This window comes from Stegodyphus dumicola, chromosome 11, assembly GCF_044657685.1.
Source record: "Stegodyphus dumicola isolate Sdum_Otavi_A_Nest chromosome 11, ASM4465768v1".
Lineage (NCBI taxonomy): Eukaryota > Metazoa > Arthropoda > Arachnida > Araneae > Eresidae > Stegodyphus > Stegodyphus dumicola.
In genome coordinates this window covers 66236388-66258315 of record NC_140778.1, presented here as the reverse complement: position 1 = coordinate 66258315, position 21928 = coordinate 66236388, and the positions used below count along the sequence as shown (strand labels likewise).

Here is a 21928-nt window from a genome sequence, read left to right as displayed (position 1 = left end):
GAGTGAAAATACATGCAATTTTATTATGTTTCATCACTTTCATAAACACTGTACTATATCAAAGTACCACATATTTTGAATTTTATAACTTCCTTCTTGTTTGTTTAATTGCTTAGAGAAAATGTTTAAAAAAATATGTACAGCAACAAAAAAAGAAAGGAAAAAAAAAAAAAAACTTTTGATTTAAAGCATTCAGTTAATAATAATGAATTATTTTTAATTAGATTCTGTTTGTCATTAAAACTCCTAAAGTATTTGTTGATTTTGTAATACTTTTCTAAATCTTTTTAACAAGATTCACATATGTCTATTTCACTTGCTTGTTACATTAAACTTATATTTATGCCATAATATAAACTAGTAAAAAATAAGTAACTCAGAATGGTCAATCAATTTTTGAGGTCACTTCTCAAATAGTGATTATGAATATTTATATAAAAATATTGAATTAATGCTAACAGAAAGTGAGACTGAACTAGATAATCAGTTCTTTAAATGTTTCTATTGTAATTTGTAGATAAAAATAATCCAGTTGAAATATATTTTTCAAATGTGGTCAGTGACTTTGAACATTTTATATTCCTGAAAATAAAAACATGAATCATTTACTCATTGAACTCTTATTTTTCTATTAATGTAATGTGTATCATAATTATGCACAAAATAAACCTCTAGAGACTAACAGTAATATTACTCTTTGAATTCTTATTTTTCTATTCATGTGCATAATTAAGTGTAAAATAAATTTACATAGATTAAAATGTACAGAAATAGAAGCCAATTTTATTTACATAACGAAAAAACCATACTTTATATTTTGAAAAGAAGAAATTAAAAAAAGTCAGCTATGATGAAAATTTTGCTTCGAAGATTAATTGTATTTTTAATACCAGTTCCTCTCTTTTGTGTAAATCTGTAATATTTTAAAGGGAGGAAGCTACATATTTCCTAAAGAGCACTTCAGTATTATTTTCAACTTCCTGCACTTTTAAAAGTGCAGTGGAAGCACTAGAAATTAGGTCATTAACATCACTATCCTCCCTTTTACGTTTTCTTGCACTCATCTTGGAATCTGGAGGAGGAGGAGGAGGAGAAGGATCAGTCACTTTTGGGAATACTTCTGGAATCTGGCTTATAACAGCAGAGGGCTGCTCTACATGTTCTTCCTCCTGAATGGAATATTGAATATTAGTTCATATCTTTTTTTTTTTTTTTTTTTTTTTAAATCTAACATCAAAGCATCACATAAATAAACAATTTAAGACAACTCTGAAACAGGATCTAGCTATAATAACAACAATATGTAGAGCTTTTTTAGTTAACTGGATGCTTTCACTGCAATGATTTATGTAAAAATAATAATTATGATCCCCTCTTTCAATCTTCAGTTAAAAATACAAGGCCACAATTTTATTTTCCCTTTTAATTATGTAGGAATATATTTCTGTAAATCATACCATATAGTATATTCATGCATTTTCCCCAAAATGGCCACATTGCAGAAGAAGAATGCGATAATATTCTCTTACAATATTCTGATTGCATCGAAAATGTTGTCCAGCCATACCTTACAGAATTTAAAACCTATGATGTTAAAAAATAACATTAGATACTTTTTTGCTCGCATTCATTAATGCAAAATACTTCAAGTTATGAGAAACATCTTTATTGCTTCCCATGGGCAAGCCTCTGTTGAACCAGGATTTAGTATAAATAAAAAAATTAAAAAAAAAGAAAGAAAGAAAGAAAGAAACAGAAATTGCCTAGCACATAGTTTTTGATTACGTGAAACATGCTGGTGGGATACACAATGTATCAATTCCGAAAGAGATGACAGTGGCAGTATTGGTTATATTCGAAAGAGCAGGAAAAAAAAAAAAAAAAATTAAACTAACAAAAGAAAGCAGAATCAAGATAGGAATTAATTTCTCTCGGGGAAAAAAAAAAAAAACCTTTCTTAGAAAGAGAAGTGACTGAAAATAAAGCAAATGAACTTGCTGAAAAGGCTGAAGTTATAAAAGATTTCAATCTTTTAAATAAATCTAATGAACTGTTAAAAACTTCTTGTGAAAAAGTCTATTAAGAGAACTGGATTCAGACATTAATGAAAAGAGACAAAAGAAAAAAAAATGTTATTCATTAATAAGCATAAATCTTTTTTTTGTTTCTTTTTTATGCTGTAAAGTACTTTTTTTTTTCAATGGCAGATTGTGAACAATTACATATGTAACCCAGTCCATTAATCTACACAAGGCCGGATGTGGTGGTCTCTTTATTATGGAGGCTCCTCATAGGTAGGCCACCATCACCTTTCCTATGAAGGAATGGACAGTTACAACCTTGCCTTCTCCGGGATTTGAACCCAGGCCCTTTCGCATCGCAGTCAGCTTCTCTGACCACTATACCGACTGGTCGGCATGCTGTAAAGTACTTCGTATGAATATAATAAATATGGTTTGCTATTATTTATTTTCCTTATTTTTAATTGAAATTTCATCATTAAATCTTGTAATAATATAGTTTAGTGGGTTCCCCTCCCTCTCATTGTAAACTAGTTCTGTAAATTAAACTATTATTTAAAATTAAAAAAAATAATTTCAATTGTTTTTCATGGTTGAGTAATGCTGATTCTCTCCTAATAAATACTAAATTTCTCATATTTTAAATTACAGTCATCTCATTTTTCTTTTAAAGTTATGCAGTTGTGTATACAGTCAAAAGTCGTTAATTCAGACACCCACAATCCGGACCTCAAAGCTACAAACTTGCTGCGCATGCGTCACATTGACGTAAGACCTATAGGGCTGTGAATATGCGTGTGCGCATGTGCATAATACGTTTACACATGTGCGTTTAATGTATAACGGACGGTATAAGCTAAGCTAAAATTATCTAATTCAGTTAATGTTGCAGATTGCGTTGTTCCTTAATCTTCGAATTGGATCCGGCTTATTATTTTTTGCAGACTGTTAGAGCAATTTTAAAAAGGTAAGCTTGAACTTTCGATTATGTCAAATAGAATTTCCGATATATATTTACTAATATGTAAAGGATCTACAAAGTGAAAGTATGTTTCGAAGTCCATTAGACAAAAAGTGGAATTGCTGCAAAAAATGGATAAAGGCATATACTTTGTTTATCTAACCGTTCCAAAATCTTTTTATCAATTTCACGCTGCTCTGCAGCGGGGAGAGGGGGAAATGCCACGGCGTGCAATGAATTGGAAGTTCATCTGTCAGCACTATCCTTATCTTCAGGGCAGATGTTTTTATTTTATTTGGCTTATAATTCCTAACTAAATGTAGTATTTCATCTCAATGTACTCCGTCTTTGATATAATTTAAATCAAATTCCTCATCATTATAATTCGCTTCCGATAGTTAAGAAAGTGACACAGAGGTTATTGAAAACGAAAAAATTTCGATTGACAAATTAGTCGGTATTCTCGACACAGGACTTGAACAGCGGAACTTTGTAACTGAACAAGAAATTATGTCTGTTCATAGAATTAAAGAGAAAGTATTATCACATAAAACGAAGCAACTTAAACAACTTACATCGAAAGAAATGTTGAATAAAGTAAACAAGTAAATATTAAGCTTTTTTTTTTTTTTTTTTTTTTGTAAATTTTGGTACTCTTTAGATCATAATTGTTCTTTATTTCATAAATTACGGTTTCATATTTTTAATTTTATAATTTCTGCATGCACCTCTTACCAGCTTTAAACTGATGATCTATAATCTGGAAAAATCGATAATCCGGAATCGCCGAAGTCCCGACGAGTCCGGATTAACGACTTTTGACTGTATATGTAATTAAGCAGGAGCTGTAACAGACCTATTTAAGTGTAATTGAACTATTTTATTCACACCATGAACTCATGAACTGTAACCGAACTATTTTATTTAAACGCCATCTCGTGGCGATATGAAAAAACGTCAGTCGAACTCCAGCCGCCATGATGTTAGTTTACTATGTCTCTGTTATTCAACTGTTTGATGTTCCATTTGGTATATGTTTCATTTTTATGTATATTTTTTTTGTTTGTAACCGTTCCTGTGTGCTCTGTTAATAAATTCTTTTAAAGCTAGCCGGCATTAGTGTCTATTGAGGAACGGCTACATCACATTAACGCCCAACTAAATTTGAATCCAAAATGGCGCAACAAAATGTTTAGAATTTCTGTTTGGCTTTAACAAGCTCTTACTCCCGAATTTAACTTTTAGTTGCTGGAGATCGGCTCAGTTTCTTTTCAGGTGTGGACTATTGGTCAAATATTCTGGAAACCAATTCTGGAATTAAAATTGTCATACCGTGCTGCTAGCACATCGAATCATCAACTGGACAATTTCAACGGAAAAGATAAGTTTCGTTTACATTATCGTTTAATCTGAGTTTAAAGTTCTTTTAAACTGATTATTTATTATAAGCTGCTTCTTAAAGCAAATGTAAATTCTTTACTGAAACCTCATTTATTGATACTACATAAGAGTATTAGACGAAAGCAAACGGCTTTCTGTTAACCAAACGTTATTTCTTGAATTGTAATTTGTTATTTTAAAATATTAATACGCATAGTAAATTAATTTGTGAATAATATTGTTTCACTGAATGCCTGTTTTGATGTTAAAGTTTGAATATATTCATGGACGTTGTTCATTAGAATTTATTAGTTTCGATTCTGACATACAGCAGCAGATGTTTTCCCTCCCCCCTGACCTCTCATATTATTATGGCTTACCTTGCCAAAGCACGAAAAGAGGATTTAAAAACTCTCGCTGCAGAACTGGGTTTCACTGTAAACGACACTATGCGAGTAATAGATCTTAAAGATCTTATTGTCAATTCTGACACTTATGATGAGGCTTTTACCAAGAATCTTCTGGAAACTTTAATCGAAACTAGACAACAAAAACAATGTGAAAGCAATGATCTGGAGACACGTCAAAGAAAAGAACAAGAACTTTTATTAGAATTGGAACGTTTAAAATTAAACCTGGCAGCTGCTAGCTCAAATCCTAACTATGCCGCCTTTGCTTCAAATGCAGCTATTGAAACAAATATTCACCACCTAATCCCTAAATTTATAGGAACTTCTGACATTGCAACCTACCTGCAAATTTTTGAAAGACAATGTGAGAAAGTTAATATAAAACAAACAGATTACATCACTCATCTCCTACCTCTTCTGCTTATAGACATTTCGCAAATTATTTTAAGAGAACCAAAAGACAAATTAGAAGATTATTCTTACATCAAGAAGATTCTGCTACAAAGATTCAAATTAAATGCTGAATCATTTCGAATTAAACTTACTACACACCAAAAACACCCTGGGTCCTTATGGAAAGATTTTGCTTACGAATTAAACAATTATCTCGAAGAGTGGCTTCATAGTCTCGATGTTACAGACTTTGAATCACTCAAAGACTTGGTCCTGACAGATCAGCTTAAAAGAAGAGTCAGTAGTGACGTTAAGGAGCATTTTATTGATACTTGGGGAAAAATAAAGAGTTCATCTGAATTAGTACAGAAATTGGATGATTATGAAGCTGTACGTGTTAATAATACGAACTATAAAACTGAACTTCCTGGCAGGCGGAACTATTCTTACAAACCGACTAATCTATCCAAACACAAAGTAGAAAATCGAACAAGTGACATACAGGGAACTCATAAAACCTTTTTAAATCATGGTCAGCAACAAACAGAAGGAACGCGACCTCCTTTAAAATGCTATGGGTGCGGAAAAACTGGTTTTATCAAGTCTAAATGTCCAGACTGTAACCCCCCAAAGACTTAAAATTCATCAAATTTTGGCACTATCCAAATCCGATCCTGTTTATCTTCCCCTCGGACTGCTGTATTTCGAATTAGTATTGGTGGTGTTTCCGGTACAGCTTTCGTCGACAGTGGTGCTAGTCACTCAATCGCAAGTGAATCCCTCTATCATATTCTGCAGAAACAAGATGCATTATTTGAAAAGACAACACTAGAGGTGTCTTTCGCTGATGGTTTGGTATCTGAAAAAGAGGTACTTCGCACCCAACAAATTATTCTTCTCGAAAGCAGAGAGTTCAAAACTCCGCTCCTTGTGTTGCCTGATGCCAAAAATAACTCGACTCTGTTAGGAATTGACTTTCTTCAAAAAGCTAAAATTGTTTTAAATCTTGCTGAAAATAGGTGGAACTTTTCTGATGAACCTCGAAGAAAATATAGCTTCGTGAAACCTCATCAATCCCAAGTACTGGAAGAAACCCCAGTTGTTGTAAACAACTGCCAACTACAAGAAAATGAAGGACAACAATTAACTACAGCCCAACGGCTTGCAACTAATGCATTGCTTAACAAATATCACACTGTCTTCAAAGTAGGGGGAGAAGCCACTCCATTCACTGAACACCATATTAACACAAGAAACAGCCCCCCTGTTTCAGTCCCTCCATATCGGATGAGCCCAAGTAAGAAAGAACTGTTGAAAAAGGAACTTGATTCCCTTCTAAAACAAGGTATCATAAAAGAATGTGAAAGACCCTATGCCTCTCCTGTGGTTCTGATTCCCAAGGCAAATGAAAAAGTACGGTTATGCATTGATTATCGTAACTTTAATGCTCAAACCATTCCAGACACTTATTCTTTGCCACGTATAGATGATTTGTTGAGTGAAGCAAAACCGACACCTTATATGTCAACTATTGATTTGAGATCCGGTTATCATCAGGTGAGAGTAGCTAAAGAAGATCAAAATAAGACTGCTTTTGTTTGCCCTTTTGGTACATATAAATTTACCCGAATGCCCTTCGGATTGAGAAACGCTCCTGCCACTTTTTCTAGATTGATAGATAGGTTCCGTTCTGGACTTAAAAATGTGTTTGCTTTGACATATTTAGATGATATCATCGTGCTGTCATCTAGCTTCGAAAAGCACCTTTCTGACTTAGAACAAGTTTTACAACGTCTATCGTTATTCAAGCTCAATGCTAATCGTGAGAAGTGTCACTTCTGTTGTGAAAAAGTGAAATATTTAGGGCATTACTAAGCATGGTATAGCTGTTGATCCAAACAAGACTGCTGCCATTGCAGATATGCCATCGCCGAAAACTGTTAAGCAAGTGCAATCATTCGTACAAACGTGTTCCTGGTATCGTCGATATATTCCAAATTTTTCTCGAATAGCCAAACCGTTAACGGATTTAACAAAGAAAAAAGCGCTGTGGAAGTGGGAAGCACAACAAGAAAATGCTTTCCAAGAGCTGAAATCCAAATTAATTAGCCCTCCGATTCTTAAGCAAGCTGATGGAACGAAGCCTTTTTTCATTCGCACAGATGCTAGCAATGTAGCCATTGGAGCAGTGTTGCTACAAGGGGTGAAAAATGAAGAACACCCTATAGAATATGCCAGCCGCTTGCTGACTGCATCAGAACGAAACTATTCCACCATAGAAAAAGAAGCCTTAGCAGTAGTATGGGCACTCAACAAATTTAGAGGATATGTTGAAAGCCAGTCTATCACAATCACCTCTGACCACCAACCATTGAAATGGCTGATGTCTTTAAAGTCACCAACTGGTAGGCTCGCAAGATGGGCCTTACAAATCCAATCCTACAATCTGACTATCAATTACATTCCTGGACGATTGAACTTTATTGCTGATCTATTGTCTCGTCCTATTTGTGAACACTCAAGTACAGATTCTTGTCAAGTATGTGCTGTCTCTGTCGAAATCCCTACTATTAGCCCTGCAGAATTAAGACAATCACAGCTAGAAGATGATGATCTTCGGAAGATCATCGAAACTTTTGAGAATCCAGAGAAAGAAGCAGACTGTGCAACTTGGACTGGAAGAGGCTACGTTATGAACAGAGGAGTTTTGTACCGATATTCCCCTGATTCAGAAGAGGAAGAAGCTCAACTAGTTATACCTCAAAAAAGAAAAGCAGAAATCTTGAAAGAATATCATGATTCGCCAACGGCCGGTCACTATGGATCTGAAGGAACATTTTATCGAATAGCAAAAAGATACTACTGGGTTGGAATGAGAAAGGATATAGCAGAATATGTCAAAAGCTGTCTCGAATGCTGTCGTTATAAAGCCACTAATCAAAAGCCATCTGGCTTACTTCAAACTCCAGTCTATGCTCAACGTTTTGAGACCTTGTCAATTGATCTTTTCGGTCCCCTTCCTGAAACACCGTCTGGTGAAAAATGGATTTTTATTGTGCAGGACTGTGCTACGAAGTGGACAGAAATATTTGCTTTAAAGGAAGCCACGACCAGAGAATGTGCCACTATTCTTTTGGAGGAAGTCGCCCTTCGATTTGGGTTACCCAGGAAAATAATAAGTGATAATGGTACCCAGTTTACTAGTGCTGTTATGCAACAACTATGCTATATCTTGAACATTGATCAAAGTCTTACTCCTGTCTATCACCCACAATCTAACCCAGTTAAAAGGAAGAATAGAGATCTGAAACCACGTTTAGCAATACTTGTTGGTAACGACCATCAGTCATGGAAGGATAAACTGCCATTAATAAGGTTTGCTTTGAATACAGCCAAATGTGATTCAACTGGACATTCTGCTTCTTTTCTTCAATTTGCGCGAGAGTTACGAACCTTAGATGATGTAAAGCATGATATAAAAGCCGTAATTGAGAACGATAATTTTGTTCACGAAATTACTCCATATTTGAAACGTTTTGCAAGAAATGAGCGATATCGCGAGAAATGAGCAAGTTATCCGCCAAGAAATGTTTTGCAAGGTACGAGAAAGAGTCGAAATGCATCAAGATGAGCAGAAACGATATGCTGACAAAAAAACGAAGAGAAACACCAAAATTCGTTCCTGGAGATAAAGTTTGGGTCACCCTCCAACCAATCAGCAAAGGTCCACTGAAGAAAACTGCTAAATTCATGCCCAAGAGAGATGGTCCTTATGTGATATTCACTACAAGATCTCCAACCACTTATGATATTGCCGATCCTCATGAACCAGACAAAATTCTTGGCAAGTATCATGTTTCAGCCTTGAAACCATATCAAGATCGAAATAAGCAAAACTCAGCTTGTGTAATTCCAGTGGTTCCCTTAAAGAAAAGTGGACGCCCGAAACGTGTAATACCATCTGAATCTGCACCTCTTGCACAAGGTGTTGGTGACGCAAAATCTACTCGTCAAACTGGAGCCCGTCCATCTGATTCTCCGCCCGCTGCACAAAGTAGACAAATGTCAGTTCCTGACTTCTTGCCGAGACGTCTACGAAGTCAGAGGGAGAGGATGTAACAGACCTATTTAAGTGTAATTGAACTATTTTATTCACGCCATGAACTCATGAACTGTAACCGAACTATTTTATTTAAACGCCATCTCGTGGCGATATGAAAAAACGTCAGTCGAACTCCAGCCGCCATGATGTTAGTTTACTATGTCTCTGTTATTCAACTGTTTGATGTTCCATTTGGTATATGTTTCATTTTTATGTATATTTCTTTTGTTTGTAACCGTTCCTGTGTGCTCTGTTAATAAATCCTTTTAAAGCTAGCCGGCATTAGTGTCTATTGAGGAACGGCTACATCACAGAGCTTATTTTTTCTCTTAAAATGTGCTTGAAAAGTGCTTATCGGTGCATTATTTTTTTAACTAAAATATGGCTACTAACCCTGATACAAAACATTAACTTTATAGCACTGTTTATCAATTTTATACTGTACAAGAGATGTTGTTTGTTATTAAAATTTTCTGTTTTTTGTTAGATGTATACATACAGACACGCATGTATATACAACATTTTAATATGTCAGAATGATAAAACGGTGGTTAAGCATTTATTTTCTTTAACAAAACTGCTGCTGCTGTGATGGGAAATAAATTACTATAGATAGTATTAGATTATTCACTGGAGAGCAACTGAATTAGGGATAGCTGGTGTGGCACAAATTTTGAGCTGTGCACAAACCTGGAAGTGATTTGCAATTGATGTAAGCAGCAGTTTGACAAGACCAAGAGTGTTGCTATCAGTAATAGTCAAAAGCAAAATGGGTAAAAGCACGAATCCAAGAGCATTTGACCATAGCCTAATCGTTGGTTCCCGATGAATGGGTCACTTCTTTTCGGAAGTAGTGCAGACACTCGGATTTTCATGCACCAATGTGTCAAGGGTGTATCGTGAGTACATCGATTTCGATAAAACCATCCTTGCAAGAGTCAACTACCTCTAACAAGAGCGTGTTGATAACTCAGGCTTTTGACCATCAAATCTTCCATCTAATTTTCGTGAATTACAGGAGGTTGTTCCAGAGTCGTCAATATGTATGGCTTCCCATCACTTCCAGTGTTTCATCAAGTTCATGGCAAGACTAATGAGCAGTTGTGCTACGTGCTACTAAGCAGGTATCCCTAATTCAATTGCTTTTCAATGTATACGGGCACAAAATATTAAATTTTTCTTTTCACTTATTAATACATAATGCAGCAAAAGGTAAATTATCTCAAACAGAATAACATATACTGTGATTTACATTGCATACAGTGCAAAATAAGATAATTGTTTTAACAACAATGTGGTAATTCTACTCCTAAAACTATACCGTATGAGAATATTTATATTCCCAAATTTGTTTCAATTAGTTCACTTACTTAAAATAATATCTATAAATCCAATGTTATATTAAAAATCAATGATAATATGTTCAGTGCTTACCTCATATACTTCACTATCATGCACAAAACTTGAGCAGAAGGAAATATCCAAATTAGAGCAGCTCTCTTCTGCTATCATACCATCATCCAAAACGCATAATCGTTGGAAGTGATCCCACTAAGGTACAAATCCTGGTCCTCCATTACCACTTTTAAAAGTAAGCATTTTTTTTCTTTTTCACCGGTACTGATTCCTCATATTTTTCAATTTTGCGATCATCAAATCTATAAATGTAAGATACAATATATATACAGCAGAAAATTCTCAATTAGTTAATTAATTGAAATTTCATTTTCTTACAACAATATTATTTTGTACACAAAATTCTCATTGCACCTGCAATAAAAAATTACAGAAAGTTACAAAGTCATCTTTCACCTTCTCTTTCTTCCCTTTAACTATAATTTTTCAGTATTAGTATTCCCTATTAATTTATGTATTATTTAAATTACAGATAGAATAATGCGCACATAATAGATAAATATAAATATGATTCTGGTTATAACAATCAATTACATCAGTAATGGCCCGATTCTGTATAAATCAAGACAATTTAAAATATGTGCTGGACCTACACAAGCCTGCTTATATATGTATATATCTGGTACTTTATGATATCTACATTACCATGAAAAGTCATAAGCAAACTAGCAAAAACATTTTGTTGGCTAACTTTATAGCTCATAAGTACTGTTCTGCTCATGAATAACTACTAAAAAAACACTTGTGTGATAAAATTCTATATAGCTGATATTATTCAGCACAATGAAGGCTAAATATAAAGCATAAAAATATGTGAATATTCAAACACGTGTGAGTTAGTTATTGCCCCCTGTAACATTCAATAATACACACAAAACAAATTAATTTTACTGCCTTTACAAATCAAATCAGGAAGCGTGGCTAATGAGAAAGTACCATGAAATTCCTTAAGTGAACACGTCCTGATTTTGCCGGGACAGTCCTGCTTTTTTTAGCACTGTCCCACGTCCCGCCGATTTTTTAAAATGTCCCGCTTTTTAAAAATATTTTTTATTTTAAATTTTCTGTAAAACTATATTACCTATTATTTATTAATTATCATAGTGAATCTATATTATTATTTATCTATGTTATCTATTTATTAATTATTATAGTGAATCTATATTATTAATTATCTATATTATCTATTTATTAATTATTATAGTGAAATACAAACACATAAAATGCATGGAGAGTAAACTAAATTAGGCAATATAATGAGTTAGATTTTCTCGGTGGTGTTCGATCATTGTTGTTACGTCTCGTCAAGGAATATGTATTGTTAACGGAAGAACAGCTAGCATTAGCTGAACGGCTATTTGCTTTCCACACCATAAGCCACAATCAAAGTTCCAGATCAATTGATTGTACTTCGCAAATGATCAAAACATTGTACGACAAAATATTTGCATATACAAGAACAAAAGTTCAAGCAATTATTTGCAATGTTTTTTCACTATACTCGTTTTTACAATAGCAGAAAGAATTACCGTAATTTCGCACGTATAGTCCGCAGGCAAGATTTTATATAAAAAAAATTTCAAAAATCGTCAGATAGTCCGCACCACCGGATAGTCCACGGACTATACGTCCGAAATTACGTTTTTTTAATACGGCAATATTCCCATGCTTTTTAAACACATCCTTTGTTTGCGCCAATTTCTCACCACTTTCTCGTCCACTTCAAAATAACGGGGTAAAATCCTAGTATACGGTGCAGCCTTGGCGCGACTTTGAAAATTATCGCCAACACCAAAAATGATCCAAAGAACGTCTATATATATACTATGCACTATATACTATGTGTGTATATACATAGTATATATACTATATATGTAGTATATACTATGTTAAACTATATATATTTTTTTTTAAATGACCCGTTAACTACTCATCGTATATGTCCCGTTTTAACTGCTCATCATAAAGTCGCCAAAAGTAGCCAAATCCCGTGTGCACCGAATACTAGGATTAAACCAATAACGGCCCGCTTCTCTATTTCCATCTTTTTCCCGGCGATGTTTCATCAACGTTATCGAAGATGAAAGACAAAATACTGTGCAACGTGCTATACTCGTCATAAGTGGTAATGAAATTTGACCTTCGACCCCACTCACTCGGTGTTGCCAAACCACCGAGTAAACGAATCACGCTTTTTTTTTTTTGTACTCCAGGTACTTGCTACTATGGCTCCTAAAAACCAAGCTGACGCATCAATTACTTTTCTCCCTCCCGTCAGTTGCGCTAAAGCAGTGCGAAGGATACTGGGATACAAGACTCTGGTTGCGCTAAGTGAATGCTCATACAAGACTTTCTTTGGCTCATATCCCGGCATCGCTTGATGCGCCAGCCTGGATTTTAGGAGCTCTACTTGCTACTACTCATTCGTTCTGCACCATGCTCTATGGTTTACTATCGATACGATACATACGAATGTTTTCTTGGAATCTCGCGCTTTTTTTATATTTGATCATCGGCAGTTCACGACAGCGTGTTTTTTAAATTTCAACGATTTTAACCGTGAACAACCAGCGTATTATCCGCACTGGTGGATAGTCCGCAGCTTCAAAAATTCGCATTTTAAACACAGATAGTCCGCGGACTATACGCGCGAAATTACGGTAGATAAATGCACATTTATATCCATATATTACGATGGTTCCAAGCACAAAGATTTAAAATTATTTCCCACAATTGTTAGACTTTTTGATCCAGAAACAGAAATTAAAATTAGAATATTAGACTTTGTTTCGTTGCCGGGTGAAAATTTTTTTCCCAATGGCAGATTGTGAACAGTTACAGTTTTGTAAAAGAGTCCATTAATCTATAATATGGCAGGACGTGGTGGTCTCTTTATTATGGAGGCACCTAATAGGTGGGCCACCTTTGCCTCCTATGAAGAGATAGATAGTTACAACCATGCCTTCTCCTGGATTTGAACCCAGGCCCTTTAGTATAACAGTCGGGCTCCCCTAAACATATTATACAGTCTGGGCGGCTGCCGAGTGAAACTTCATAAATAAATGTTGATTCAATAGTACTTATTGAATCAACATTTATTTATGAAGTTTCACTCGGCAGCCGACTCTTTAAAATAGTTTAAAAAAGAATAATTTGAACAATAAAATTATTGTTGAAACTAATGCAAATTTTGGTAGAAAATCTAGAAGAGGCACCAATAACATTTTTATGACACTTAACGAACCGTTTGAACCAAAAAATTATTCAATTAGGTTGTGCAGCGCACATTCTACACAATACTATTCAAACAGCATCTGACTTACTTCCACTGGATGTTGAAAATATTACTGCAAAAATTTATTCCTATTTTTATATATATATATATACTGTGCGTGTCGAAGGTTTGAAGGATTTTTGTGAAAGCGCAGAAATCGAATATAAAAGAATTACTGGTTACAGCAAAACATGATGGCTAGCTCTTTTACCAGCTGTAGAAAATAGTTTTAAAATATACGAACCATTAAAATCATATTTTTTACCATAAGATAAATGTCCAAGAATATTGCAGCTTTTTTTTTTTTAAATGACACATCACAAATTTGTCTTCAGTTCATCCACAACCAAGCTACATTATTTCACAGTGCCGTGAAAATTACTGAAGGGGACAAAATTTCAATTATGGAAGTGTCAAATGAAATCAATAATTTAAAAACAAAATTGTGAGAAAGAATTGATAATGTTTATGTTCGTTTAGTTATTCAAAAGGACATCACTAGGTTGGAAGAGCAAGGTGCCATATTAAACGACCTGATTTTCTGAAAGAAGTCAGAAATTTTATAATAACTGCTTGGAATATCCTAAAGAACGGACAGTTCTATTCGAGTATATTAAAAACTTTCATTGGGTGACATTAAAAAAGGAGATTTTATGGGAATATGGGGAATAATCTTTTTTAATATATTAGTAACTATTTTCCGAAAAATAATATTTGCAAAAATGATCTTTCTGATGAGGTGTCATTGGTAAAAAGATGCCTTACTGATGAAAAAAATTAAATGTTGGTGTCTGCAAATGTGGAAACTGACAAAAAATGGACAGAGTTATTCCTTTATTTTAAACATAATAATATTCCTTATGAATATATTTTGAAAATTGTAGAACACACGCTCTCCCTTCCAGGAACAAATACAGCAACAGAACGTGTTTTTCATAGTATGAATAAAATATGGAAAATTGAAAAAAAAAAAAAATGCAGTTGAACATTAAAATGTGTATTAAGACTAAAATATAATTTGATCGATTCATGTGAGAAATTTCATGACATTTTAATAAATGATCCGAATCTATTGCAAAGTATTCACTCGGATAAAAAATATAACCGTGAACTTTTTTAAAATAAAATATTAAATTCATTAAAATAAAATATTAAATCATAACTTTTTTAAAATAAAATATTAAATTCATTAAAAACATAATATTCAAATTATTATTTTTTACAAATATTTTTACAGTTACCAACTGTTAATAATAAATATATTTTCGTATATTTATAGACAAGTATATGAATGTATATAATAATATATATTTTTTTGAATTATTAGGGTCTGCTTTCATAACTAAATTATAATTCTCATTTCATTCCAATTGTCCCGCTTTGTCTGAATGAAAATATGGTCACTTTACTTAAGTAGATATATGCCAAAGCAATAATGAGTTGTGCACTGTATGTTTAAGTGACCAAATATTATACAGTCAAAAGTCGTTAATTCGGACATTACGACTGCGCATATGCGTCTGCGCAAGTGCAGAATACGTTTTCGCGTGCGCGTTTAAATATATAACGGACGGTATAAGCTAAAATTATCTAATTATCTATTTCAGTTAATGTTGATGATTGCGTTGTTCTTTAATCTTCGAATTGGATCCGGCTTATTATTTTTTGCAGACTGTAAGAGCAATTTTCTAAAAGTAAGCTTGAACTTTCGATTATGTCAAATAGAATTTCCGATGCTGGAGCTCCCAAAGGATCTACAAAGCGAAAGCACGATTTGATGTCCATCAAACAAAAAGTGGAATTGCTGCAAAAATTGGATAAAGGCATATCCTTTGATTCTCTAACCATTCCGAAATCTGTTTATCAATTTTACACTGCTCTGCGGGGGGGGGGGGGGGGGAGGATACATAAGCAAAAAAATATATGCATTAAATTTCACGATGGTATGTCTGATACTGCTAGAATCAGTTTCAGGATTATGCCAGAGAAAATTTCCTGAAATTTGAAAGTATTATTTACTACTAATAAATAAATTTAGAGAAAATAAGCAACATTAAATGACGCAAATAACATTAAAATAAAGTTAATTATTTAAGAATTGAATTAGAATAATCAATGATAATTTGGCGAATATAGTTATATTAAATGGTTAGCCTAGGTGACTGATTACTATTTTTTTATTTTACTGCAAAATGACAAATAATGCATTTATTTAAAAAAAAAAAAAAAAAAAAAAGGTTTAAAAAGATTTTGCAGTAAAATGCTAGTACAGTCAAAAGTCTTCAATCCGGACCTCAAAGCTACAAACTTTCTGCACTTCTGAATTGCCCATGTGTGAAACTTTCTGCGCATGAGTAATTACAAATGCATAGAAAATGGAGAAAAGAGTGCAGAAAGTGGAGAAATGTCATGAAATACTGTTTACTCTGAAGCATCAACAATTATACATTTAATTAGTATATAAACATTCTTAAAATGACTAGCCAGTTATATAATAAAAACTCAGCATTTTATATATACTAGAAATACACATATATAAATTTTTGACTTAAGATGTCAAAGTTCTGGGCATATTCCAGCCATTTTTGCTTAAAATTTCCTCCTATTTTGTCACAGCTGACTTTTTTTAATGTTTTTCCATAGTATAATAAGGATGTTTGGCTGAAATGCAGATTACGGTCCAGCTGCCAAATGAAACGAAATCACGACAAATCTGGTAACCTCTTGGCGTCATGAAAATTATTAGGGTTTACGGTTACAGTTTATAGTATTTAACCCTTTGCGGCTCAGTGTTCCACTACATGGAACACCCAAATTCAATCGCTTCTGAAACCTTTAAATTCAACCGTAAATAGATAAAAATGCCTTTATAATAAATATACTTTGAACTTTTTTTTTAAACAGTAGATAGCAGCATATCACAAGGAGAGACAGAATTTTCATTTATTATGTGTTATTAAAATTCACTTATTTTCAAGTAATTTTCTCTATTTTTTTAATGATATAAAAAATTTTATTTTGGGGAAACATTAGGCATAATTTTGTTGGCTGTACTCCAAATTATTTGTTCTATATTTTTTTTTTAATCTTTCATACAAAAACCATATGCAGAATCATTGAATAAACTTGGGTGTTCCAATCTCATGCTGTTACGAATCAGAACATCTGTGCTTAGGAGAAAACATCCGTTGTTTACATTTTCTGTTTCCGTTGTTTGGGGGGGGGGGAGGGTGAATTCAAACAAAGCAGTATTGAGGGGTGAGGTACGTTTTGTGTTATGAAAGCCCTAGTATTGGCATCTCAAATTTTTTGGGAGTAGTTTTTAGGCGGGAATTTTATTAGTAGCTTGACTGATCTATACTTATACCTGCGCAAATTTTTTGCTGTCGCTTTTTAGTCTCATTCCCGTTTATTTTCAATAATTGTGTAGATATTTCTCATGTATGTATATATTATGGGCTTATTTTTCTTTATTTTTAATATTAATCGTAGTTAATTATTTTAACCGTAGTTGGTTTGTGCTTCCATCAAAAAGGTGCGACTTGCTTTGAACAATTTCACGAAGCTAAGAAATAGGAAAATTTGTAAATATTTTTGTATATAGGACTTGTGTATATAGATATTTATCTCATTTATCCATATATATTCAAGAATATTGTGTATATCCAGGAAACCATGTATACAGCCATAGTACAGAGTTTTTTCATTCTTATACAAACGCTTCTACTCATTTTTGTGCTTCACTGAAATGCTCGCTTAGTTGCACTTTTAAAAGCTCTGGCGGTACAGTGTTCCACCTCTTGGAATTAAAACGGTAACTGCAATTTTTACAAAATTTTACTTGTATACTCCTTTAGGACTAAATAGACTGCGTACAACATTTTTTGTTGAAATTCCGACGTTAATGTATAGTGCGCCGCAAAGGGTTAAGTGGGCTTTTTGAATTTTCGTCATTTCACTGTGCTTCTCGTGGTTTGTTTGAGCAAAATGGTTGGCGTCGAAAGAGTTGAACGTGTGGATTTTGCTTATTTAATTCGGTTGCAAGATAAAAGCGAAAGGTGTGTGATAGAATGGTGCATGGATTATGGCTTGATTGCTAATATGTACAAATGTCCTAAATGTAAAAATAGCATGAAATTAGTTGAAAGGAAAGAGGTGACAGATTTGTGTGAATGGAGGTGTCGTGTGTCCGGTCCTTCAAAACACGATGTAAAAAGTAATACGAGAAAGGGCTCTTGGTTTTCCGAGGGGCGAATACCTGTGAGTCTGATCCTTCTATTAACATATTTGTGGGGTCAGAAATGTACGAATCAGTTTATAATGGACGAGTTGCATGTGAGTAACCACACTGTGGTACACTAGAAGATGTTTTGTAGAGAGGTGTGTGTGTGTGTGGAGATGTTTTTGGGAGAGAATGACGTACTTGGAGGGCCCGGAAGTGTGGTTGAAATTGACAAAAGTAAATTTGGTTAAAGAAATTAAAGAAAATACAATCATGGAATGCGCGTGGAAGGTAAATGGGTGTTTGGAGGTATTGAAAGGGGAACGAATAAATGTTTTTTTCGTGTGGCTGAAGAGCGAACGAAAGAATGTCTGTTAAGAATCATTAAAGAAAATATTTTGCCGGGATTCATTATTGTTTCAGACTGTTGGAAATCGTATGATTGCCTCAGTGATGAGGGTTTCATGCACTTTTGTGTTAATCACAGTCTCGTTTTTAAGGATCCCGAGACAGGTGCTCATAACAATTCAAATGAGGGCACATGGAGCGCCATAAAAAGAAGTTTGAAGGGTACTCAGCAGATAAAAGATGAATTTGATTCGTACCCGGCCGAGTACATGTGGCGGAGAAAATATTAGCATTTATCTGCAAGTCATCGCTTTTTGCAGTTTCTTAGTGGAATTAAGACTGCTTATCCGCCACAATCAAAAGATGAATGAAAAGGTAAGATTCATTTTTGTAATTTTTTTAATAGATTTGTTAAATTTCTGAATTGATTAATAGAGATTTTAATTCTTATTATATGTAAGTACATTATATGTGGTTATGCACGTGGTTGAAATGAGCGAGCCATTTTGAATTTCATCTCCGTTGTAGTGTACACATTTTATAATATTTAGTTTAGATATAAGGAAATGCAGGTTTCTACTGTTTATTATAACTGATTAATAATTAGAAACCGCTTTTTTTTTTTTTACTTTACTATAGCTCATGTTTCAGTCGATGGAAATTTTGACTTTTATCTTCCTTTTTCTTCTGCATTAAAGTTTCAGTTTAAATATGAATCAAGGCTTTCCGATAATTTATTGCTCATTTACTACTTATTACAATTTCTTAAATTTCGTGATAAAACGTTTTACTCTATTTTGCTACTGTCTGAAAAATGGTATATGATAGTATGAGAACTTTTAATGGGTTTTTCAAATATGGCAAAGCACACGAGGGCTATCTGCCTAAAGGGAGGGATGCCTTCGTGGAGGACTTTCTAAGGAAACTGGCTGGTATACACATTACACAAGGGGAATTAAAATTTGCAACCATCTAATATGGCGATATGATGAGTTAGCGATTTTTTAAAACGTGCAAAAACAATCGATTTGGCAACTTGGCGATTTTTTGAAAATGCACCAAACTGGACCATAATATGCAGTTTTACCTGATGTTTCACATTCCATAAATGTGGTTTCTTTTAAATTTCATCAATAAAATTGGATTCTATTTCAACCGTCCAAGATCCTGCTGTTCCTGCCATTGCCATATTGGAAGTTACCCATGATCCTTCAGAAGCAGAACATTTGTCTGATTGGTTGACTCTAACTGGGACCCGAGATATTTTCAGTGAGGTTTGGAAAAATCCCGCGTAGCGACATAGTTTCCATCGCTAGGAGGGACTTCACTTTCGGCAGGGCTCTTTTTTCTAGGAATCGTCCCACTTAAACTAATGCTACCAGAAGCTCGTTTATCCAAAAAGTTCCGTCTAGCTGGGACTGTAAATACATATGATAACCTCTTAATGGTCCAGTTTGGGCAAAAATAATCTTTTCCAGAGCCACCCAAATCTAATGAAAAGGAAATGAAATATTGCATAAGTGTACATACAATTTTAACTGTTTTGTAACAAAACTAACTCCAAATCTCTTTCAATAACTTATTATATTTGCATGCTAATTTTTATATACATACGTTTATTATCCATATTTTTATCACCTGACATTAATTTGTATCTGATATATATTTTTAACCAGCTTATTTTTACTTACGTACTTTTTTCTGGGCAACTTAAATTTACATGCATTAAATATGTTTAACAAGCTACATTTTTTTTTCATATGCTTAATATATTTTTCTCCCAAGCTTTAATTCATATACACTAAGTAGCATGCTTAATCAGCTGAATTTGACTTATATTTACCTTTCCTGTTAACTTTACATTTAATATCATGTTCAACCAGCTAATTTGTATTTATAACGGCTTTAATATTTTATTCCCTCCCCCCACATCAAAATAAACTAAAATTATGCTTAATGTCCTGCAATTTTGCTACCTATCAGGTTTAACACATTGACTGCCAGTCACTAGAGTTAGATTGATAGTTATTGCCACCCATATGGAAGTAAATTGTATCCAGATGCCAACATACTTATTATAAGAAATATGATTTAAAAATATTAATAAAAGATAATTGTGATACCTAAGTATTATTTAAGCCTTTTATTAAAGAATTTTTTAATTACGTGCCAGTGCGTGATTGGCACTACATGTAAAAATTTTCCCCAAATGCCACATTACGCACTGGCACATGGAATGTAAAAAATAAATTTAAATAAGAAAAATAAGTGACAGTACGCATTATTTTTATATCCATATGTATTACAGACAATTATGCATATTACAAAGGAATTTATAACAAGAAAATTACAAAGACATTATACACATGCATCTAGAATGTTATTTGTGTATTATCTTTGAACAATCTAAGCAGTACCCGGAGATCCTTCACAAAATTTGCAAACATATATTGTATCTTTACGTTTCCCTTGGGAATAGCAACTTTTGCATTGCTTTCTTAGAATTTTTCCTACTTTTTTTCTCTTCCCGTGTACTCAGCACATGTTCAGATTCAAACTGATCACACACAGGAGCACGAAGAACAGATGGCTGTTTCAGTAAACTTCGTATCACGGATAAACGGTAGTCATACAGTGATGTATTTTTATTGGAATACTTATTATAGATAAAAGTGGGAATTGTTCATCATTATTAGAAAAATATGCACAAATATGTTCATGGGCCACCTTATTGTTTTTCTCTCATAAGGATAATAAGCAAGCATCTGATCTTGCTTATCAATACCGGCCATAAATTTATTATATTGAATTACAGGTAGAGGTTTCGATTTAATTTCACCTCTTTTGTTTGTTATTTCCACCATATCATTTTTATATTCATTGAAAATATAAGTGACATCTCTCTTATCCTACCACTTTACAATCATCACACCATTAGCATACTTTGTTGCAGTTTGCCCTTTCTTCAGTTTTTTTCGTTTACCTCTTTCAGAAATGTCTTTCTGTTCTTTCTGATTGTCCCAGTGCAATGAGTTTTCCTATCAGCAAGACATTTTGACAGTTCATAGCTGTTATAATAATTCTTCATAAATATGCTATGTCCTACATCCAGCATTCGAGTAGATGCATAATGACATTTTTTGCATGTTCTTTTTCACCAGAATCATCCAACATGCATGCATATATCATAAATTTCAGAACCATACCATCAGGGGTACAACTTGATACCATATTTGTGACGTTTACTTGGTATATACTGTCTGAATATAAGCCGTCCATGCTACAATACCATCGAATCTAAACTAATTTCACGCCTTGGATAATATGTTTCAGATACTCTCATGTTGAACAAATTCACCATATCTCTTACTTTATACAGTCTATCCTTTGGAAGCTCTATA

The 21928-nt window shown here is 33.6% G+C and overlaps 1 protein-coding gene and 1 long non-coding RNA gene across 8 annotated transcripts in view; both read right to left on the bottom strand.

Moving 5' to 3' along the window:
• LOC146994063 (uncharacterized) overlaps positions 1-21928 on the bottom strand; it is a 35901-nt gene that overhangs the window by 1213 nt on the left and 12760 nt on the right. The gene's annotated exons all lie outside the window — the stretch shown is intronic.
• The window catches only part of LOC118189239 (uncharacterized), a 110860-nt gene continuing 89695 nt past the window's right edge, over positions 764-21928 (bottom strand). For all 7 annotated transcript variants that reach the window (XR_015043993.1, XR_015043994.1, XR_015043996.1 and 4 more), the window contains 2 exons: positions 10702-10925; positions 764-1169 (listed from right to left, as the gene is read on the bottom strand). Coding sequence is in view for 3 of the 7 variants with exons in the window: in XM_085826786.1 (XP_085682912.1) it covers positions 924-1169; positions 10702-10779 (324 nt within the window). In the remaining 4 variants the exon portion in view is untranslated. The remainder of the gene's footprint in view (positions 1170-10701; positions 10926-21928) is intronic.